At 42.1% G+C, this 24,911-nt stretch overlaps 1 protein-coding gene across 2 annotated transcripts in view; it reads left to right on the top strand.

Annotated features, from left to right (window-relative positions):
- tekt2 (tektin 2 (testicular)) overlaps positions 1-23,535 on the top strand; it is a 35,127-nt gene extending 11,592 nt beyond the window's left edge. The window contains exons 5-10 of one of the 2 annotated variants that reach the window (XM_023975299.2): positions 1,372-1,515; positions 15,561-15,675; positions 16,027-16,128; positions 22,318-22,461; positions 22,641-22,720; positions 22,852-23,535. In XM_023975299.2, coding sequence (XP_023831067.1) covers positions 1,372-1,515; positions 15,561-15,675; positions 16,027-16,128; positions 22,318-22,461; positions 22,641-22,720; positions 22,852-23,050 — 784 coding nt within the window. In that variant the 3' untranslated portion in view covers positions 23,051-23,535. Of the gene's footprint in view, positions 1-1,371; positions 1,516-15,560; positions 15,676-16,020; positions 16,129-22,317; positions 22,462-22,640; positions 22,721-22,851 lie in introns of both variants that reach the window. The other variant, XM_023975297.2, reaches the window with a different exon arrangement.
- The last annotated feature ends 1,376 nt before the right edge of the window (positions 23,536-24,911 follow it).

Genomic DNA, 24,911 nt, shown 5'->3' with positions numbered 1-24,911 from the left:
CCATGACGGACCCTCCACTTCCAAATCGATCCCGCTCCAGAGTACAGGCCTCGGTGTAACGCTTATTCCTTCGACGATAAACGCGAATCAGACCATCACCCCTGGTGAGACAAAACCGTGACTCGTCAATGAAGAGCACTTTTTGCCAGTCCTTTCTGGTCCAGCAACGGTGGGTTTGTGCCCATAGGCGATGTTGTTGCCGGTGAGGACCTGCCTTACAACAGGCTTACAAGCCCTCAGTCCAGCCTCTCTCAGCCTATTGCAGACAGTCTGAGCACTGATGGAGGGATTGTGCGTTCCTGGTGTAACTCGGGCAGTTGTTGCYATCCTGTAACTGTCCCACAGGTGTGATCTTTGGGTGTACCGATCCTGCGCAGGTGGTGTTACACATGGTCTGCCACTGCGAGGACGATCAGCTGTCCGTCCTGTCTCCCTGTAGCGCTGTCTTAAGTGTCTCATAGTACGGACATTGCAATTTATTGCCCTGGCCACATCTGCAGTCCTCATGACTCCTTGCAGCATGCCTAAGGCACGTTCACGCAGATGAGCAGGGACCCTGGGCATCTTTCTTTTGGTGTTTTTCAGAGTCAGTAGAAAGGCTTCTTTAGTGTCCTAAGTTTTCATAACTGTGACCTTAATTGCCTACTATCTGTAAGCTGTTAGTGTCTTAATGACAGTTCCACAGATGCATGTTCATTAATTGTTTATGGTTCATTGAACAAGCATGGGAAACAGTGTTTAAACCCTTTACAATGAAGATCTGTGAAGGTATTTGGATTTTTACTAATTATCTTTGAAAGACAGGGTCCTGAAAAAGGGACGCTTCTTTTTTAGCTGAGTTTACTGGTGGCATCGATGCTGTATCATTCTTTTCTACACTTAAATTGCCCTTGCCTAACGATTGCGTCTGAAGCCGAGCTTGCAACTTGCCTATTCTCACTATATAAGGCGATATATTATGACTACAGAGACTGCAATGAGAAGGCATAATGTTACTTAGCTTTTTTTGGCCGGAGGAGGTCCTGCAGATCCATGTGCAGATAAAGCGTCCGGGGTGAAAAAGTTGAATTAAAAGTGTTATGTGAGGACAAAACTAAGACGTTTGTAAACTTGTTAAATACAGAGTTTGATTAAATGGTTATTAAGAGTAAAAAGTGAGTTCGGTAGGTAGCCAAGTAGCGACAAACTGCACAGCAGCACGGAGACAACGCGGAAGTACGTTGCGTCACCATGTTAATCATACTATAAATATCATGTTTCAGATTGAATTTATTAACTACAAAAAGGAAATACATGTTTTTATTTAAACTCTGGTGCTGCTCTATCACATATTTTGCGGTCTCAGTACTTGTCAATGGTTGTTCTCTCCAGTCTTCTTCAGGTGTCCCGGCAGCAGCTGACCCATGACCTTCAGAACAAGATTGAGGCCCAGGACATTGACCTCTCCTGCTTGTCTATCACTGTGACATCACCTAAGATCTCCCTGAAGCCCAACCCCCTGCGCATACCCATAGGGTAAGCTGGAATGAGGGTGTACAGTACAATACAAAGAAATACTAGGCCTTCTGAAATTCGGAGCAGGATATCTAGATCAAACCTACTTACCTTGTGTTGTCAATGAGCACCTCGTACAATTGCAATTCTTTAATGCATATGCATGTCTAACTAGCTATAATATTAATTTACCAGGCACTCAACTCATCCAATGATTTTCTGCAATGCCACCACTTGCCTTTCAAATTAATTGAATGTACATGTAGAGTTTTTTACTCCAAGAGAGAGAAAGACAATAGTTGAACAAATTAATTTCCTAAAATTAAGGAGAAGCGAGAGGAAGAGAGACCTGGCTATATTTGGTTGTCATTTTTTAAACTTTCACTTAGCTAGTGGATGCAGCAAGCTAGTTTAGCCTACTCAAACACCCAGCTCAAACTTACTCACTTACTGCCTTTATTGTCCCCATGGGGATTTTTTTTTTTGCAGTATCATGTACACGTTTAAAGTGGCGTTTAAATACAGTAGAAAAAACAAATTGACAATACAACATTCATAACAGTTACATACCAATAAAAAGAGACTAGCCTGGTGGCCTTACTGGGTCGATAGGAACATTAGCCTGAGCTGTTTAGGAGGGATATCACACCTGGCACAAATGATTGTCTAGTTCTGCTTTTCCTGCCGGGGGGTGCCCTATACCCACACCCAGAGGGGAGTAGTTCAAAGTCCGGGTACAGGGGGTTACTTGGGTCTAAAATACTTTTGTGACTCTTGCTAAGGGCCCTGACCTTAAAGATCTCATTCAAGCCTGTCTGTTTGATTCCAAGTACCTTGCTTGCTGTGGTGATAATCCTTCTCAGCATATTTTTCTGGCTGACAGTGGCATTGCCAAACCAACAAACAGAGAGGGGTGCTATGTTAGCTAGCTGGTTATGGCTATCCGACACTGGAACTTCCAAGTCAAGATAAGCTTTTGGTTTTAATTTATTGCCACTGGGGCTCGCCGGTGTAACTGCTTTCTGGCTGTACACTGTACTACATGATTGTAGCGGGTCTACTAGAGCGTTAGTTCTAGTAGCTATGTTGAATATGATGTGACAACGATGTAGGCTGTGTGTAGCTGTCATGATATGAAGGTTTGGCTTGGATAGGTTTTCACCTGGTCAAAGACATCTGATGTGTTGTGTGCTGAAGTCCACATGCAAAGGGAAAAGTTGAGGAGGAGAGCACGTAGATAGTTGCAAGGAATTATATACAGTACCAGTCAAAAGTTTGGACACACTTACTCATTCAAAGGATTTTCATTATTTTTAATATTTTCTATATTGTAGAATAATAGTGAAGACATCAACACTATGAAGTAACACATATGGAATCATGTAGTTACCAAAAAAGTGTTAAACAATTCAAAATATATTTTATGAGATTCTTCAAAATAGTGTTGTGGAAATTCTAATCAATAATGAGGAGAGACAAGGTCAATCAGGATATTACTTTATTCAAAACAGATTAATTATTGCAATAATGAAGCTGGTCGACGAATCACCCCAAGATGATTCGTTGAGAGCCAACAAGCGGATTTTAGCCACAGCATTTTATAGCAAAGTGCATCCTCCTGAATGTTCATGACAAAAAACAGATGTATGGAATGGGTCACAAGGTTAGGATTTGTATGAAAGATACTAATAATTCACAGCAGACAGTATCTGCTGTAAAGACTGCTCTCATTATGTAGAAACCAGGGTCTGGCCCCCAAAACAAAGTTTCTCATCATTATCCATACCAGAGCCATCTCCACCCTGGTACCTCCCGGCACACAAACACCAACATTCTATGGAATGTGGGCTCCGAGAGAGGACAAGACCATCATAAATCAGTTGCTAGAGTTAAATCTCTGAAGCTCCTCTCACTTCACACAGACACAATAGAGTTCTAAGAACCCTATTTTGTTGCATAAAACAACCATTTGGTGCGATAACAGTATTATTAACAATCTTGTAATTTCTCCACAATAGTAGCCACCCTTTGTCTTGACAGCTTTGTACACTCTTGGCATTCTCTCAACCAGCTTCATGAGGAATGCTTTTCCAACAGTCTTGAAGGAATTCCCACATATGCTGAGCACTTGTTGGCTGCTTTTCCTTCACTCTACGTTCCAACTCATCCCAACTGGGTTGAGGTTGGGTGATTGTGGAGGCCAGGTCATCTGATGCAGCACTTCATCACTCTCTTTCTTGGTCAAATAGCCCTTACACAGCCTGGAGGTGTGTTGGGTCATTGTCCTGTTGAAAAACAAATGATAGTCCCACTAGATGGGATGGCGTATCAGATGGGATGGCGTATCACTGCAGAATGCTGTGGTAGCCATGTTGCTTAAGTGTGCCTTGAAGTCTAAATAAATCACAGACAGTGTCACCAGCAAAGCACCATCACACCTCCTCCATGCTTCATGGTGGGAACCACACATGCAGAGATTTTCCGTTCACCTACTCTGCGTCTTACAAAGACACCATGGTTGGAACCAAAAATTGCAAATTTGGACTCATCAGACCAAACAGATTTCCACCAGTCTAATGTCCATTGCTCATGCTTCTTGGCCCAAGCAAGTCTCTTCTTCTTATTGGTGTCCTTTAGCAGTGGTTTCTTTGCAGCAATTTGACCATGAAGGCCTGATTTACACAGTCTCCTCTCAACAGTTGATGTTGAGATGTCTATTACTTGAACACTGAAGCATTTATGAAGCATTTATTTGGGCTGCAATCTTAGGTGCAGTTAACTCTAATGAACTTATCCTCTGCAGCAGAGGTAACTCTGGGTCTCCCTTTCCTGTGGCGGTCCTCATGAAAGCCAGTTTCATCATAATGCTTGATGGTTTTAGCGACTGCACTTGAAGAGACTTTCAAAGATCTTAAAATGTTCCGTATTGACTGACCTTCACGTCTTAAAGTAATGATGGACTGTCATTTCTCTTTGCTTATTAGAGCTGTTCTTGACATAATATGGACTTGGTCTTTTACTAAATAGGGCTATCTTCTGTATACCACCCCTACCATGTCACAACACAACTGATTGGCTGAAACGCATTAAGAAGGAAAGAAATTCCACAAATTAACAAGACACACCTGTTAATTGAAATGCACTGCAGGTGACTACCTCATGATGCTGGTTGAGAGAATGCCAAGAGTGTGCAAAGCTGTCATCAAGGCAAAGGGTGGCTATTTGAAGAATATCAAATATAAAATATATTTTGATTTGTTTAACACTTTTTTTGGTTACTACATGTGTTATTTCATAGTTTTTTGTCTTCAATATTATTCTACAACGTAGAAAATAGTAAAAATCAAGAAAAACCCTTGAATGAGTAGGTGTGTCCGAACTTAACTGGTACTGTGTGTGTGTGTGTGTGTGTATATATATATATATATTAGTTGTGGTAAAACGGAACCTTCAGGAACACCGAAACTTACCATTGATTTGTCAGAGGACAAACCATCCACAGAGACAAACTGATACAGTTGATGTCGGAAGTTTACATACACCTTAGCCAAATACGTTTTTCACAATTCCTGACATTTTAATCAGAGTAAAAATTCCCTGTCTTAGGTCAGTTAGGATCACCACTTTTTTTTTAAGAATGTGAAATATCAGAATAATAGTAGAGTGATTTATTTCAGCTTTTATTTCTTTCATCACACATTCCCAGTGGGTCAGAAGTTTACATACACTCAATTAGTATTTGGTGGCATGGCCTTTAGATTGTTTAACTTGCGTCAAACGTTTCAGGTAGCCTTCCACAAGCTTCCCACAATAAGTTGGGTGAATTTTGTCCCATTCCTCCTGACAGAGCTGGTGTAACTGAGTCAGGTTTGTAGGCCTCCTTGCTCGCACACGCTTTTTCAATTCTGCCCACAAAGTTTCTATAGGATTGAGGTCAGGGCTTTTTGATGGCCACTCCAATACCTTGACTTTGTTGTCCTTAAGCCATTTTGCCACAACTTTGGAAGTATGCTTGGGGTCATTGTCCATTTGGAAGACTCATTTGCGACCAAGCTTTAACTTCCTGACTGATGTCTTAAGATGTTGCTTCAATATATCCACATAATTTTCCTTTCTTATGATGCCATCTATTTTGTGAAGTGCACCAGTCCCTCCTGCAGCAAAGCAACATGATTCTGCCACCCCCGTGCCACACAGGGGGATTGGTGTTCTTTGGCTTGCAAGCCTCCCCCTTTTTCCTCCAAACATAACGGTCGTCATTATAGCCAAACAGTTAGATTTTTGTTTCATCAGACCAGAGGACATTTCTCCAAAAAGTACGATCTTTGTCCCCATGTGCAGTTGCAAACCGTAGTCTGGCTTTTTTATGGCGGTTTTGGAGCAGTGGCTTCCTCTTTGCTGAGCGGCCTTTCAGGTTATGTCAATATAGGACTCGTTTTACTGTGGATATAGATACTCTCGTACCTGTTTCATCCAGCATCTTCACAAGGTCCTTTGCTGTTGTTCTGGGATTGATTTGCACTTTTCGCACCAAAGTACGTTCAACTCTAGGAGACAGAACGCGTCTCCTTCCTGAGCGGCATGACGGATGCGTGGTCCCATGGTGTTTATACTTGCGTACTATTGTTTGTACAGATGAACATGGTGCCTTCAGGCATGTGAAAATTGCTCCCAAGGATGAAACAGACTTGTGGAGGTCAACAATTTTATTTCTGATGTCCTTGCCTATTTCTTTTGATTTTCCAATGATGTCAAGCAAAGAGGCACTGAGTTTGAAGGTAGGCCTTGAAATACATCCACAGGTACACCTCCAATTGACTCAAATTATGTCAATTAGCCTTTCAGAAGCTTCTAAAGCCATGACATCATTTTCTGGAATTTTCCAAGCTGTTTAAAGGCACAGTCAACTTAGTGTATGTAAACTTCTGACCCACTGGAATTGTGATACAGTGAAATAATCGGTCTGTAAACAATTGTTGTAAAAATTACTTGTGTCATGCACAAAGTAGATTTCCTAACCGACTTGCCAAAACTATAGTTTGTTAATAACAAGAAACTTGTGGAGTGGTTGAAAAATGTGTTTTAATTACTTCAACCTTAGTGTATGTAAACTTCCGACTTCAACTGTATATGTATACATACATACATACCATACAGTGGGGCAAAAAAGTATTTAGTCAGCCACCAATTGTGCAAGTTCTCCCACTTAAAAAGATGAGAGAGGCCTGTAATTTTCATCATAGGTACACCTCAACTATGACAGACAAAATGAGAAAAAAAAATATCCAGAAAATCACATTGTAGGATTTTTAATGAATTTATTTGCAAATTATGGTGGAAAATAAGTATTTGGTCAATAACAAAAGTTTATCTCAATACTTTGTTATATACCCTTTGTTGGCAATGACAGAGGTCAAACGTTTTATGTAAGTCTTCACAAGGTTTTCWCACACTGTTGCTGGTATTTTGGCCCATTCCTCCATGCAGATCTCCTCTAGAGCAGTGATGTTTTGGGGCTGTTGCTGGGCAACACGGACTTTCAACTCCCTCCAAAGATTTTCTATGGGGTTGAGATCTGGAGATTGGCTAGGCCACTCCAGGACCTTGAAATGCTTCTTACGAAGCCACTCCTTCGTTGCCCGGGCGGTGTGTTTGGGATCATTGTCATGCTGAAAGACCCAGCCACGTTTCATCTTCAATGCCCTTGCTGATGGAAGGAGGTTTTCACTCAAAATCTCACAATACATGGCCCCATTCATTCTTTCCTTTACACGGACGGATCAGTCGTCCTGGTCCCTTTGCAGAAAAACAGCCCCAAAGCATGATGTTTCCACCCCCATGCTTCACAGTAGGTATGGTGTTCTTTGGATGCAACTCAGCATTCTTTGTCCTCCAAACACGACGAGTTGAGTTTTTACCAAAAAGTTATATTTTGGTTTCATCTGACCGTATGACATTCTCCCAATCTTCTTCTGGATCATCCAAATGCTCTCTAGCAAACTTCAGACGGGCCTGGACATGTACTGGCTTAAGCAGGGGGACACGTCTGGCACTGCAGGATTTGAGTCCCTGGCGGCGTAGTGTGTTACTGATGGTAGGCTTTGTTACTTTGGTCCCAGCTCTCTGCAGGTCATTCACTAGGTCCCCCCGTGTGGTTCTGGTATTTTTGCTTGTGATCATTTTGACCCCACGGGGTGAGATCTTGTGTGGAGCCCCAGATCGAGGGAGATTATCAGTGGTCTTGTATGTCTTCCATTTCCTAATAATTGCTCCCACAGTTGATTTCTTCAAACCAAGCTGCTTACCTATTGCAGATTCAGTCTTCCCAGCCTGGTGCAGGTCTATAATTTTGTTTCTGGTGTCCTTTGACAGCTCTTTGGTCTTGGCCATAGTGGAGTTTGGAGCCGTGACTGTTGAGGTTGTGGACAGGTGTCTTTTATACTGATAACAAGTTCAAACAGGTGCCATTAATACAGGTAACGAGTGGAGACAGAGGAGCCACTTAAAGAAAAAGTTACAGGTCTGTGAGAGCCAGAAATCTTGCTTGTTTGTAGGTGACCAAATACTTTTTTCCACCATAATTTGCAAATAAATTCATAAAAAATCCTACAATGTTATTTTCTGGATTTTTTTCCTCATTTTGTCTGTCATAGTTGAAGTGTACCTATGATGAAAATTACAGGCCTCTCTCATCTTTTTAAGTGGGAGAACATGCACAATTGGTGGCTGACTAAATACTTTTTTGCCCCACTGTACATACATACAATGAGCGACAAAGTGCTGTTTTATGTGGCTGCTATGAAAGTGAAATGTGTTTGCGTGTGATCAGAGTGTATTCATCCCGCTGTTTGTTGAAAAACAAATCTTAAATGGAAGTAAACAAAGCAAGGATAAACATACCTGGAAAAACTCACATTTGCAATTGTTTGACTAATGATTACACCGTTAATCAGCTAGATGCAGGCAATAGTGTGCAAGGCGGTATTGAACGTATCAATGTCTGTCACCTCGATTATTGAAAATTCTCTCACCCTGTGCACCTACTTTGTAAACTTTCATTCATAGTTTGTAGCAACTTGTGATAGTACAGGGAAAATTTGAGTATCATACAGTAGCCTAAACCTATCAATGTTAAATTGAGCTTGGTTAACTTTTACTTGGTACTCATCCCGGACCGGGAGCACCCCCCACAGTAAAAAAGCTGACTAGCATAGCCTAGCATAGCGTCACAAGTAAATACAAGCATCTAAATAGTCCAAGACACCAGATGAAAGATACAGATCTTGTGAATCCAGCCATCATTTCTGATTTCGGCGCCGGATGAGTCTGACATCCGGCGCCGAAAAAGGATGGCTCCTCGCTTTGTGTTCCTTGGAAAATATGCAGTATTTTTGTTTTTTTACGTGTTATTTCTTACATCGGTACCCCGGTAATCTTAGGTTTCATTACATACATCGGAGGAACTACTGAATATACGATTAACGTCAACTCATCATCGTTCCTACCAGGAATATGACTTTCCCGAAACGGATCCAGAGTTTTGCCTTCCACACAATACAATGGATCTGATCCCAGCCGGCGACCCTGTGCGACGCCGTAAAAGGGAAAACGTGGCGGTCTCGTGGTCAGGCTTCGAGACGGCACATCGCGCTCCACTCCCTAGCATACTACTCGCCAATGTCCAGTCTCTTGACAATAAGGTCGATGAAATCCGAGCACGGTAGCATTCCAGAGAGACATCAGGGATTGCAACGTGCTCTGCTTCACGCGAACATGCTAACTCAAGGGACGCTAACGGAGTCAGTGCAGCCAGCTGGTTTCTCCCATGCATCGCGCCGACAGAAAACAAACATCTTTCCGTTAAGAAGAGGGGCGGGGGGGTATGCCTTATGATTAACGAGAAGTGGTGTGATCATCATAACAACACACAAGAACTCAAGTCGTTCGTCTTCACCTGATCTAGAACTCCTCACAATCAAATGTCGACCGCATTTCTACCAAGGAATTCTCGTCAATCATAATCACAGCCGTATACATTCCCCCCCAAGCAGACACATCGATGGCCCTGAACGAAATTTATTGACTCTTTGTAAACTGGAAACCACACACCCTGAGGCGCATTCATCGTAGCTGGGATTTTAACAAGGCTAATCTAAAAACAAAATCCCTAAATTCTATCAGCATATCGATTGTGCTACCAGGGCTGGAAAAACACTAGACCATTGTTATACTAATTTCCGCGACGCTTATAAGCCCTCCCCCGCCCCCCTTTCGGAAAAGCTGACCACGACTCCATTTTGTTGATTCCAGCCTACAAAAAAACTCAAACAACAAGCTCCCGCGCTCAGGTCTGTTCAACGCTGGTCCGACCAATCTGAATCCACGCTTCAAGACTGCTTCGATCACGCGGATTGGAATATGTTCCGCATCGGTCCAACAACAATATTGACGAATATGCTGATTCGTGAGCGAGTTCATTAGGAAGTGCATTGACGATGTCGTACCCACAGCAACGATAAAAACATTCCCAACCAGAAACCGTGGATTGACGCAGCATTCGCTTGGAAACTGAAAGCGCGAACCACTGCTTTTAACCAGGGCAAGTGACCGGAAGCATGACCGAATACAAACAGGTGAGCTATTCTCTCCGCAAGGCAATCAAACAGGCCAAGTCTCAGTACAGAGACAAAATCGAGTCGAAATTCAACAGCTCAGACAAGAGGTATGTGGCAGGGTCTACAGTCAATCACGGATTACAAAAAGAAAACCAGCCCGCCGAGGACCAGGATGTCTTGCTCCCAGACAGGCTAAACAACTTTTTTGCCCGCTTTGAGGACAATACAGTGCCACTGACACGGCCCCCTACCAAAACCTGCGGGCTCTCCTTCACTGCAGCCGAGGGGAGTAAAACATTTAAACGTTGTAACCCTCGCAAGGCTGCAGGCCCAGACGGCATTCCCAGCCGCTGCTCAGAGCATGCGCAGACCAGCTGGCTGGTGTGTTTACGGACATATTCAATCAATCCTTATCCCAGTCTGCTGTTCCCACATGCTTCAAGAGGCCACCATTGTTCCTGTCCCAAGAAAGCTAAGGTAACTGAGCTAAACGACTACCGCCCCGTAGCACTCACTTCCGTCATCATGAAGTGCTTTGAGAGACTAGTCAAGACCATATCACCTCCACCCTACCGGACACCCTAGACCACTCCAATTTGCTTACCGACCCAATAGGTCCACAGACGACGCAATCGCAACCACACTGCACACTGCCTAACCCATCTGGACAAGAGGAATACCCATGTGAGAAGCTGTCATCGATTACAGCTCAGCATTTAACACCATAGTACCTCCAAACTCGTCATCAAGCTCGAGACCCTGGGTCTCGACCCCGCCCTGTGCAACTGGGTCCTGGACTTCCTGACGGCCGCCCCCAGGTGGTGAGGTAGGTAACAACATCTCCACCCCGCTGATCCTCAACACTGGGCGCCCACAAGGTGCGTTCTGAGCCCCTCCTGTACTCCCTGTTCACCCACGACTGCTGGCCATGCACGCCTCCAACTCAATCATCAAGTTTGCGGATGACACTACAGGGTAGGCTTGATCACCAACAACGACGAGACGGCCTACAGGGAGGAGTAGGCCCTCGAGTGTGTTGTCAGGAAAATAACCTCATACTCAACGTCAACAAAACAAAGGAGATGATTGTGGACTTCAGGAAACAGCAGAGGGAGCACCCCCCTATCCACATCGACGGGTCAGTAGTGGAGAAGGTGGAAAGTTTTAAGTTCCTCGGTGTACACATCACGGATAAACTGAACTGGTCCACCCACACAGACAGCGTTGTGAAGAAGGCGCAGCAGCGCCTCTTCAACCTCAGGAGGCTGAAGAAATTCGGCTTGTCACCAAAAGCACTCACAAACTTCTACAGATGCACAATCGAGAGCATCCTGTCGGGCTGTATCACCGCCTGGTACGCAACTGCTCCGCCCACAACCGTAAGGCTCTCCAGAGTAGTGAGTCTGCAGAACGCATCACCAGGGGCAAACTACCTGCCCTCCAGGACACCTACACCACCCGATGTCACAGGAAGGCCATAAAGATCATCAAGGACAACAACCACCCAAGCCACTGCCGTTCACCCCGCTATCATCCAGAAGGCGAGGTCAGTACAGTGCATCAAAGCAGGGACCGAGAGACTGAAAAACAGCTTCTATCTCAAGCCATCAGACTGTTTAACAGCCACCACTAACATTTAGCGGCCGCTGCCAACATACTGACTCAACTAGCCACTTTAAAAATGGAATTGATGAAATTATGTAAAAATGTACCACTAGCCACTTTAAGCAATGCCACTTAATACAATGTTTACATACCCTACATTACCCATCTCATATGTATATATACTGTACTCTATATCATCTACTGCATCTTGCCATCTTTATGCAATACATGTACCACTAGCCACTTTAAACTATGCCACTTTAGTTACATACCCTACAGTACTCATCTCATATGTATATACCGTACTCTATACCATCTACTGCATCTGCCATGCCGTTCTGTACCACCACTCATTCATATATCTTTATGTACATATTCTTTATCCCTTTACACTTGTGTGTGTGTGTAAGGTAGTAGTTGTTGGAATGTGTTAGGTTAGTTACTGTTGGTTATTACTGCATTGTCGAACTAGAAGCACAAGCATTTCGCTACATCGCATTAACATCTGCTAACCATGTGTATGTGACTAATAAAATTTGATTTGATTTGATTTGATTTGATTTTTAAAATGTTTTACAGGGAAGACACAATATGTAAATCTATTAGCTAACCACGTTAGCAAAAGACACCACTTTTTTTACTCCACCAGTTTTTTACTCCATCAGTAGCTCTCACTAATTGACTAAATAAAGATATATATGCCACTAACCAAGAAACAACTTCATAGATGACAGGTCTGATAACATATTTATGGTATAGGATATGTTTTTTAGAAAGATTTGCATTTTTCAGGTATAAATCACAGTTCTACATGCAGCTGCAATCTGAAATAGCGTTGGACAAGCCGGAATAATTACAGAGACCGACGTCAAGTACCAAAATACTCATCCTAAAACATTTCTGAAAAATACACAGCCTACAGCAATTGAAAGACAAAGATCTTGTGAATCCAGACAATATTTCAGATTTTCTAAGTGTTTTACAGCGAAAACACAATATATCGTTATATTAGCATACCACATGAGCTAACATCACACCAGCATTAAATACAGCAAAAGGGGCGATAACGTTATCGCCACCAAAATATATAAATTTTTTCACTAACCTTCTCAGAATTCTTCAGATGACAGTCCTGTAACATCATATTACACAATGCATATAGAGTTTGTTCGAAAATGTGCATATTTAGCATCACAAATCGTGGTAATGCAATGTAATCTGTCAAAACATGGCATGCATTCTGGCCGGCGCCATCTTGGAAAGGCACCTAAGTTTACGATTATTTATCGATTAGATTGACAAAAAAAATACAGGTTGGACAGCTAATGAAAGATGCATTGGTTATTAATGCAACCGCTGATTTAGATTTTAAATTAGATGTACGTTACTAGACATACATTGTGAGTTACAGCCAGACTAGTGCCGCAAAAAATGGCTGACAACTGCGTTTACATTTTTCCACATAAATACGGAATAAAATCATAAATAACTCTTACTTTTGGACGAGCTTCCATCAGTATCTTGGCAATGTGTCCTTTGTCCAAAAGAATCGTTGCTTTGTTGTAAAACGACCTCCTCAACTTCGGAACTAGCAGCTAACGATAGCTACACGGCACACACATGCCCAAATCTCAAACGCAATACTAAGGAAATTCAGAAAAATAGCAATATACTCGCATAACTGATATAAATCGGTTTCAAATAACTTCGTTATGATGTTTCTAACACCTATATCGAATTAAATCACAGACATATATCTTTGATCAATAACGAGAGCTTTTGAGCATGCGATTCTGATGTCCTCCCTTGCGTCCTGGCGAGCGTCGAAAAGAAGGGACATCTCACTCCATTCCGTTTTATAAACTCTGAGAAACACGTAGAGACACCATTCCACTTCTCATTGGTTACTGACACCAGGGGAAGGCGGGTGCAGTTCATGTCAAGCCATAGGGCACACACAGAGTTTTAAACTGATCCGAGATCAGAGACAATTTTTCAGAGCTTCGCATGTCCTGTCATGAGTTTCGCTGTAGAAAGAGTTCTGGTTCACCCACAGACATAATCAAACGGTTTAGAAACTAGAGATTGTTTTCTATCCAATAGTAATAATAATATGCATATTGTACGAGCAAGAATTGAGTACGAGGCAGTTTAATTTGGAAATGTAAAAAAATAAATAATGCTAACAGCTCCCCCTATTGAAAAGTTAACTTCTTACGGCTGAGATCCTGTTAACGGGATCGATATGACAACAGCCAGTGAAAGTGCAGGGCGCCAAATTCAAACAACAGAAATCTCATAATAAAATTCCTCAACCATACAAGTATTTTTCACCATTTTAAAGATAATCTTGTTGTTAATCCCACCACAGTGTCCGATTTTCAAAAAGGCTTTACGGCGAAAGCATACCATGCGATTATTTAGGTCAGCACCTAGTTACAGAAAAAACACAGCCATTTTTCCAGTCAAAGAGAGGAGTCACAAAAAGCAGAAATAGAGATAAAATGAATCACTAACCTTTGATGATCTCCATCAGATGACACTCATAGGACTTCATGTTACACAATACATTTACATTTACATTTAAGTCATTTAGCAGACCGTATCCAGAGCATGTATGTTTTGTCGATCAAGTTCATATTATATCCAAAAAAGTTTACATTGGCGCGTTATGTTCAGTAATGTTTTGCTTCCAAAACATCCGGTGATTTTGCAAAGAGCCACATCAATTTACAGAAATATTCATAATAAACATTGATAAAAGATACAAGTGTTATGCATGGAACTTTAGATAAACTTCTCCTAATGCAACCTCGTGTTCAGATTTCAAAAAAGCTTTACGGAAAAAAGCACACCATGCAATAATCTGAGTAAAGCGCTCAGAGACCAAAACAAGCCATACAGATACCCGCCATGTTGTGGAGTCAACAAAGTCAGAAATAGATATAAAATATTCACTTACCTTTGATGATCTTCATCAGAATGCACTCCCAGGAATCCCAGTTCCACAATAAATGTTTGTTTTGTTCGATAAAGTCCATAATTTATGTCCAAATACCTCCTTTTTGTTTGCGCGTTTAGTTCACAAATCCAAATTCACGAGGCGCAGGCCAGACAAAGTAAAAAAATTCCATTACAGTTCGTAGAAACATGTCAAACGATGTATAGAATCAATCTTTAGGATGTTTTTAACATAAATCTTCAATGTTTCAACCGGAGAATTCCTTTGTCTTTAGAAAGGAAAAGGAACGCAGCTACCTCGCACGGGCGCACGCCTGACTGAGCTCATGGCATTCTGCCAGACCTCTTACTCAATCAGCTCTTATTCTCTCCTCCTTCACAGTAGGAGCCTGAAACAAGGTTCTAAAGACTGTTGACATCTAGTGGAAGCCTTAGGAAGTCCAATATGACACCATAGACACTGTATATTGGATAGGAAAAGACTTGAAAACCTACAAACCTCAGATTTCCCACTTCCTGGTTGGATTTTCTTCTCAGGTTTTTGCCTGCCATATGAGTTCCTCTATACTCACAGACATCATTCAAAAAGTTTTAGAAACTTCAGAGTGTCTTCTATCCAAATCTACTACTAATATGCATATCTTAGCTTCTGGGCTTGAGTAGCAGGCAGTTTACTCTGGGCACCTTATTCATCCAAGCTACTCAATACTGCCCCAAGCCATAAGAAGTTATTAATGGAATATGAATGACAGTCATCCAATATGCTGTAATAGAAATAAGGCCATGCTCATTAAAAAAAAGAATCATCCTCCCTCATCTTAGACGGTACTGACCGCCACTGCTGTAAAATACCTGTACCTGAATGTGTAAAATGTGCTGTTGCAGTTCCACCACCCCCCAGCAGTGGGAGCAGTTCAGCCAGTACAACGTGGCCCGAGCTCAGGAGGAGATGCAGGCGTCACTGCAGCTGAGGGAGGACATGAGTGTCACCAGGGTACAGGTGTGAAATGGGGCCTGGGGTAGGGAGAGAGGAGTGTAGCGTTACCATATGGTCAGCCCTATACCAATAGCACTTTTCTGTATTGGCTCCTATCAAACAGCACTGTCTGTCTGCGTCCCAAAAGTCACCCTATTGCCTTACTTTTGACCAGGGTCAAAAGTAGTGCACTACATATGGAATATGGTGCCATTTGGGATGCACTCTCTCACTGCTTTTACAGGGCTCTCTGTTGTTGTGTGTGGTATCTGATTGGGTCTGCTTCATAGATATTGCTAGAATGTGTCCGTGTAAGACTAGTGAGAGTTAGATGAAGATGTGTGTTATATCTGGGTTGTCATCCCACAGTTGCAGAATGAGCTGGATGCTCAGCGAATCGCCACAGTGTTTGCCATCCGTAAACGCACTCACCACCTGGAGCAGGCCCGCGATGAGGCGCAGTGGCAGATGAAGAGCGTGAGTCGTCAACCTTTACCACCTCTTCTTCCTCTTCAGTGCCAAACTGATTTTTATCAATGTTGAAGACATGCAAGGCGTGAACTTGCAGAATTAGGCACAAAGCTTTAGGCTGCAGGTCAAAATTAACTGTGGCTTGGCCTAACCTGGCTTGACAGTGGGGTCAAATGTTTAGAAGAGTGGCCAGGATTATGGCTGTTACGGTGACCGTATTACCGCCACACCGGCGGTCACGAGAAATAATGTCAGTTAAATTCCAAGCTTTGATGCTGCTCATGGTCATTAGTAGCCTACCAAACTTGGTAATTGCCTGTTACTCAGCACTCTATTGTCCCTCTAATCACTCTGACATCAATGCAAATGTAATCAAAAATGTAATCAAACACTTCATGAGAGCTCATGTTGCGCAACATTTCTATAGGCTATGCAATTGCATGAGAAAACAGAGTGATGGCCTCTATTAAAAAGAAGATCCCATCAGCTTTCTATGAGCTAGGCCTACTATATTTATTTCTCAACTGTCCTAATATTACACACATTGCTTCTCTTTACAACAGGCTGGCATGAAAATGAACCACGGGAAAAGCGTCCTCCATTTTCCCCTGCCCCTGTTTCGAGACATAATGGTCCATTCTAAATCAAAACAAATTTCACACATATATTGTTTACTATATGAAAATCAATAATAAATAAATCAATCAATCAACAATAGTCTGATTTATAAACAGCGCATGCCTTTTTTTTGCGGCTTTTAAATCATAGTCGCACATCTCATGTAGCCTAGCCCATAGGCATATATGTTTTGATAAGGTTTGTATCACAACAAAAGTGACCAAATGACTTCTTAAAATGAAGCACATTAATCCGCTTTAAAACAGGTGTAGAGCCTAACTGGCATACGTACGCAGCGCGTGAGTTTCAAATTTGGGGAGGATCATTTTCACCATAAAAATGCACATTTAAAATAAAAGCATTACATACATAATCGTATTTGCGGTCACTTTTGAGAATGGTGTTTTCCTGCTAATAGGAACATTTGCGCTATAATGTGAAGAATTAGTCTAATAGTTTATCAACATTTTAAGCTAAACGTTCTGATCTGTTCCATCGACCTCATTGCTTAAAAACRTTTTTTTTTTTATGCTAGTGGTTGTATTCATTTGGGATCTATCGCATCCCACAACTTTCCCTGACTATGTTTGGAATATACACTGCTCAAAAAAATAAAGGGAACACTTAAACAACACAATGTAACTCCAAGTCAATCACACTTCTATGAAATCAAACTGTCCACTTAGGAAGCAACACTGATTGACAATAAATTTCACATGCTGTTGTGCAAATGGAATAGACAAAAGGTGGAAATTATAGGCAATTAGCAAGACACCCCCAAAAAAGGAGTGATTCTGCAGGTGGTGACCACAAACAACTTCTCAGTTCCTATGCTTCCTGGCTGATGTTTTGGTCACTTTTGAATGCTGACGGTGCTCTCACTCTAGTGGTAGCATGAGACGGAGTCTACAACCCACACAAGTGGCTCAGGTAGTGCAGTTCATCCAGGATGGCACATCAATGCGAGCTGTGGCAAAAAGGTTTGCTGTGTCTGTCAGCGTAGTGTCCAGAGCATGGAGGCGCTACCAGGAGACAGGCCAGTACATCAGGAGACGTGGAGGAGGCCGTAGGAGGGCAACAACCCAGCAGCAGGACCGCTACATCCGCCTTTGTGCAAGGAGGTGCACTGCCAGAGCCCTGCAAAATGACCTCCAGCAGGCCACAAATGGGCATTTTTGGGGGTATAATTGCCTATAATTTCCACCTTTTGTCTATTCCATTTGCACAACAGCATGTGAAATTTATTGTCAATCAGTGTTGCTTCCTAAGTGGACAGTTTGATTTCACAGAAGTGTGATTGACTTGGAGTTACATTGTGTTGTTTAAGTGTTCCCTTTATTTTTTTGAGCAGTGTATTTATTTCTCACACAGAATAGGTTAACTTTTGTACTATGGGGAATAGTAGATTGACATAGGCTAGTGCTTTTGCTATTCGTTAGGCCTACTCATCTTTTTTGGCTGTTCTTTCAATATCTTCAATATGCGCATGGGAATTGGATAAGGACGCGCGCAGTTGCGTCACCGATGTTTCTGTCTTCACTTGTACACTGTGAGAAAGACCCGACCACATGACTGAGAGTCATGTCAGTTAGTGGTGCTTCGGAGCACGCAGCTGGTGAAGCGCTGAATATAATAATTATAATTCCCAAGGGCACAATGGCCACTGAAAGGGGATTCAAGTCATCATTAGAGTCGCATCATGCAGCCTTAGAATGTATTCAAAATCAAAAGAAATAGCCTTTGTATCACAACTAAAGTTACATAAATAACTCTAAATTAAGCATATAGGAGAACCTGTTTCTTTAACTTCTCTGGGATAGGTGGGACGGTAGCGTCCCACTTGGCCAAAATCCAGAAAAAATGTAGCGCGCCAAATTCAAATATATTACTATAAAAATCAATCTTTCATGAAATCACACATGAAAGACACCAAATTAAAGCTACACATGTTGTGAATCCAGCCAACATGTCTGATTTACGGGGAAAGCACACCAAACCATTATGTTAGCTCAGTACATAGCCACAGAAAAACACAGCCATTTTCCCAGCAAAAGAGTCACAAAAAGCAGAAATAGAGATAAAATTAATCACTATCTTTTGATGATCTTCATCAGATGACACTCATAGGACATCATGTTACACAATACATTTATGTTTTGTTCGATAATGTGCATATTTATATTCACAAATCTCGGTTTACATTGGCGCCATGTTCAGAAATGACTCCAAAATATCCAGAGTAATTGCAGAGAGCCACGTCAAATAACAGAAATACTCATAATAAACTTTGATGAAAGATGCATGTTTTACACAGAATTAAAGATACTTGTTCTTAATGCAACCGCTGTCAGATTCTTTTTTTTTTAACTTTACGTAAAAAGCACACCATGCTATAATCTGAGACGGCGCTTGGAGTCAACAGAAATACGAAATTACATCAAATATTCCCTTTGATTATCTTCATCAGAATGCACTGCCAGGAATCCTAGTTCCACAATAAATCGTTGTTTTGTTCGACAATGTCCATTACTTATGTCCAATTAGCTACTTTTGCTAGCATGTGTAGTACACGTGTCCAAACACTCGCGCAGATGCAGGCAAACGTCGGACGAAAACTTCAAAAAGTTATATTACAAGTCGAATAAACTGGTCAAACTTAGTAGAGAATCAATCTTCAGGATGTTGTTATCATATATATCCAATAACGTTCCAACCGGAGCATTCCTTCATGTCTGTAGAAGTTATGGAACGCAAGGCGATATCATGAAGAAAGCGCGTGACCAAGAACTGGCAATCTGCCAGACCAATGACTGAAACACCTCCCATCCGGCCCCACATCACACTACAGGCTTCATTCAGCGTTCTACAGACTGTTGACATCTAGTGGAAGGCGTAGGAAGTGCAAACAGATCCATATATTACAGGGAATTGAATAGGCGATGACTTTAACATCGACCAGTCTCAGAATTCTCACTTCCTGTTTGGATTTTTTCTCAGGTTTTTGCCTGCCATGAGTTCTGTTATACTCACAGACATCATTCAAACAGTTTTAGAAACTTCAGAGTGTTTTCTATCCAATAGTAATAATAATATGCATATATTAGCATCTGGGACAGAGTAGGAGGCAGTTCACTATGGGCACACAATTCATCCAAAAGGGAAAATGCTGCCCCCTATATCAAAGAAGTTAACCGCTCAACACAAAATCAATCAATAAAATATATTTATAAAGCCCTTTTTACATCAGCCGATGTCACAAAGTGCTATACAGAAACCCAGCTTAAAACCCCAAACATCAAGCAATGCAGATGTACAAGCACGCTGGCTAGGAAAAACTCCCTAGAAAGGCAGGAAACTAGGAAGAAACCAGGCCCTGTCAGGGGGTATCATCGGACGGGGCCACAGTGTCTGAACGTTTGAACATCTTGGCCATGTACTCTTCTGGCTGTACCGGGTGGAGATTATAACAGTACATGGCCAAGATGTTCAAACGTTCATAGACACTGTGGCTCTGTCCGACGATACCCCATGACAGGGCCAACCAGGCAGGATGTGCGCACTCCTTCAAATGGTTTGGAGAAAATATCCTTTCTATTTTATTCAGCTATTGAATTCTTCATAATATGAAATAATGCCACTGAATTCTTTTTTTATTTCACCTTTATTTAACCAGGAACAAGTTCTCATTTGCAACTGCGACCTGGCCAAGATAAAGCATAGCAATTTGACACGTACAACAACAGAGTTACACATGGAATAAACAAAACATACAGTAGAAAAAATAAAACAAAAAGTCTATATACAGTGAGTGCAAATTAGGTAAGATAAGGCAATAAATAGGCCATGGTGGCGAAATAATTACAATATAGCAATTAACACTGGAATGGTAGATGTGCAGAAGATGAATGTGCAAGTAGATACTGGGGTGCAAAGGAGCAAGATAAAATAAATACAGTCAGGGGATGCGGTAGATAGATGGGCTGTTTACAGATGGGCTAGGTACAGGTGCAGTGATCTGTGAGCTGCTCTGACAGCTGGTGCTTAAAGCTAGTGAGGGAGATATGAGTCTCCAGCGTCAGTCATTTTTGCAGTTCGTTCCAGTCATTGGCAGCAGAGAACTGGAAGGAAAGGCGAACAAAGGAGGATTTGGCTTTGGGGGTGACCAGTGAGATATACCTGCTGGAGCGCGTGCTACAAGTGGGTGCTGCTATGGTGACCAGTGAGCTGAGATAAGGCAGGGCTTTACCTAGCAGAGACTTGTAGATAACCTGTAGCCAGTGGGTTTGGCGACGAGTATGAAGTGAGGGCCAACCAACAAGAGTGTACAGGTCGCAGTGGTGGGTAGTGTATGGGGCTTTGGTGACAAAACGGATGGCACTGATAGACTGCATCCAATTTGTTGAGTAGAGTGTTGGAGGCTATTTTATAGATGACATCGCAGAAGTCGAGGATCGGTAGGATGGTCAGTTTTACGAGGGTATGTTTGGCAGCATGAGTGAAGGATGCTTTGTTGCGATATAGGAAGCCGATTCTAGATTTAATTTAGGATTGGAGATGCTTAATGTGAGTCTGGAAGGAGAGTTTAAAGTCTAACCAGACACCTAGGTATTTGTAGTTGTCCACGTATTCTAAATCAGAACAGTCCAGAGTAGTGATGCTGGACGGGCGGGCAGTGATCGATTGAATAGCATGCATTTAGTTTTACTTGCATTTAAGAGCAGTTGGAGGCCACGGAAGGAGAGTTGCATGGCATTGAAGCTCGTCTGGAGTTTAGTTAACACACTGTCCAAAGAGGGGCCAGAAGTATACAGAATGGTGTTGTCTGCGTAGAGCAACATCATTGATGTATACAGAGAAGAGAGTCGGCCCGAGAATTGAACCCTGTGGCACACCCATAGAGACTGCCAGAGGTCCGGACAACAGGCCCTCCGATTTGACACACTGAACTCTATCAGAGAAGTAGTTTGTAAACCAGGCGAAGCAATTATTTGAGAAACCAAGGCTGTCGAGTCTGCCAATAAGAATGTGGTGATTGACAGAGTCGAAAGCCTTGACCAGGTCGATGAATACGGCTGCACAGTAATGTCTCGGCGGTTTATGGCGGTTATGATGTCGTTTAGGACCTTGAGCATGGTTGAGGTGCACCCATGACCAGCTCTAAAACCAGATTCTAAGCAAATCTTGTCCGCTAAATGAACCTGTGTATCCCACAGCCATATGGCTTAGCCAGATCAGGGCTTAATATAAGGACAACTCAGAGTATGCTATTCTGTTCTTCTGAAATAGACTACATTTTCTTCATATCATGTTTCTTTAGACCGGTCTAAAATAAATAATGGATTTATTGGGATGGTGTAGGCTATATTACATGGATTTTAAAATGTAGATGTTCCAAAGGTCTGCATCAGTGGCGTGTAGGCTATCCGTGGAAGCCAGGAGATGCTAAATGTGTTTATGTTAATTAACGGTCAATTACGTGAGACCGGCAGTTATTTGCTTGACAATCACCGGCTGACAAAATTTCATGACCGCCACAGCCCTAACCGGGATCATATGGATGTCTGTTTTGTTTGTCAGTCCCAGGATGAGATCTCAGATATGGAGAGGGACATCCGTAGTCTAGAGGACGATCTCCAGGCTAAGATGGCCCCACTAAAGCTGGTCCACACCCGGCTGGAGAACAGGACCAAGAGGCCTGGAGTGGATCTCTGTAGGGACGAGGTAGGCTACACCTGGACGGGCACTGGCTCATTTACTGTCATTTTCAATAGGTTTTGTGGTCGTGAATTTTTTCTTTTCCTACTGTAATGTAAAACAATTGTAAGAATTAACAGGAATGTTGTATTGGAGAGGTCAACAGATTAGAACTGGACTTTATCAGCTTGTTGTGTTTGAACCAGGTTCAGTATGGGCTTGTGGATGAAGCCAATCAGCTGGAGGCCACCATTCTGGCTCTGAAACAGAAACTGGCCCAGGCTCAGTGAGTAATGTCTTTCTGAATTACATCTAATGTAGACAACTATTGATTCTTATGAACAAAATGAGAATGAACCATCCCATGCCAATAACATGTCCCATGTCTATCTTCCTCCTTTCTCCTCCTCTTCCCAGGTACGCCCTCCAGGCCCTCCAGCTGCACCAGGCCCATATGGGGGAGGATCTGTCCCGTAAGAAGGACGCCCTCTCTCTAGAGCAGCGCAGCCTTGAGACACGCGGACGCCTCGCCTCCGCTGCCTTCACTGACGTGTCCTCTGGCGCCGTGGTCCCCCTCACCAACTCCAGCGGGAGACACAACCTGGAGCTGGCCTAGGCTCACCAAATCATCTCATACACAACCTTAGGGTTCTCTGACCGTAACCTTATTTCCCTCAATTTATTAACCATACCATAAATATCCACATTTGCATCTCAATTGTGTCTTTGTGTCTATGTTTATCTTTTAGGCCCCTGTGTTTTCTGTGCGTTTTACAGCGGTCATAGTCTTACACCTATCTTCTGTAAGTTCCGTTATGTGTTATCAATTGAACATTGTGTATCAAAAAAGATCGGCATCATATTAAAACTGCAATATGTAACTTTTTGGGCGACCTGACCAGTTTCACGTAGAAATATGAGTTATAGATATGTCATTTTCTTTGAAAGCAAGTCTAAGAAGCAGTAGGTCTGTTCTATGTGCCTTATTTCTATGCTTCCCGTTCTAAAGTTTTGTTTTTGTGTCTTTCGGTTTTGTTTCAAAACAGCTGAAAATACAATATTATTGGTTATTGAAAATATATTAAAGTGGTTTAGATGGTACAATGATTCTCTACACTATACTTGCTTGATTTGTCACAAACTGAAGTTAGGCACACTATTAGAAGTTTAGCAACCAGGAAATGGTGGAGCAATTTCTGCACAGTGCATCTTTAAGTAACCTTTTCAATGTAAGTAATTATCCTAAGAGTTCATTCAGTTCAAAAGTATCATCAACATTTGTAAAGATATTGATATCAATAGAATGGGATGCTATTGACGTAAATTACATGATCATTTTTCTGAATAATCTGAAAGTAATCTTCCAATTGACAGGTGGGCCTATCTAGTTTCTCAGGGAGGCAGATTATCTCTGAACGTGATTTCATTCAAGAAACATGACTAATTTGCACATGTATTAAGAAATCAGCGAGCTTGCCTACTGCTTCACTTGCTAATTCTAGAAGTCCTAGGCCTAGCTAAATATTCTGTTACCTGATTTATTGTGTGCATTTATGTGAGATGTCAGAGTATGCAGACTATGTTGTATGCATGTGCCCCAAGAGATGGCAACCTTACCAGTGTCCAGGGCCAGCTCTGTCTTGACTCTTGGTCAGCCAGCCCCAAAGCATTATTGTGTGTTCAGTTTATGGCGACTAAAATAAATATATGCAAAAAGTAAACGAAATGGCCATCAAACTCCAGCAGGCTCATGGCTCTGCAAGCAACCACACCCTCTAATTGCCACGTGTGCACAATCAAGACTTCCTGGCAGAGTACAGCAACTGACCGGTTGCTGCCGCCACCTAGTGATGGAGTGTGGAAGGGGTAGAGTAGGGTCTAATTGTGCGCCTAAGAACTAAACTACCTAACCTATTCCATAACACATGTTTAATGTAATCTATGTTCATTGAGCATTAGCATTAATGACCCTGTTTATCCTCCATCTATCTACACATTGTTTGTCCAAGACTTGATCCCAAATGGCATCCTATATAGTGCAATACTTTTGATCAGATAATGAGCTCTGGTCAAAATTTGGGAAGAGTGCATTCGGAAAGTATAAAGACCCATTCCCTTTTTCCACATTTTGTTACATTACAGCCTTATTCTAAAATGTATTACATTGTATTTTTTCCTCATTGATCTACAAACAATACCCCAAAAGGACAAAGTGAAAACAGGTTTTCTAATGTTTAGAACAAAAAAACAGATATCTTATTTACATAAGTATTCAGACCCTTTGCTTTGAGACTCGAAATTGAGCTCAGGTGCATCCTGTTTCCATTGATCATCCTTGAGATGTTTATACAACTTGATTGGAGTCCACCTGTGGTAAATTCAATTGATTGGACAAGATTTGGAAAGGCACACACCTGTCTATATAAGGTCCCACAGTTGACAGTGCATGTCAGAGCAAAAACCAGGCCATGAGATCG

Source organism: Salvelinus sp. IW2-2015, linkage group LG30 (assembly GCF_002910315.2).
Source record: "Salvelinus sp. IW2-2015 linkage group LG30, ASM291031v2, whole genome shotgun sequence".
Lineage (NCBI taxonomy): Eukaryota > Metazoa > Chordata > Actinopteri > Salmoniformes > Salmonidae > Salvelinus > Salvelinus sp. IW2-2015.
This window is presented reverse-complemented; position numbering and strand designations above follow the sequence as displayed.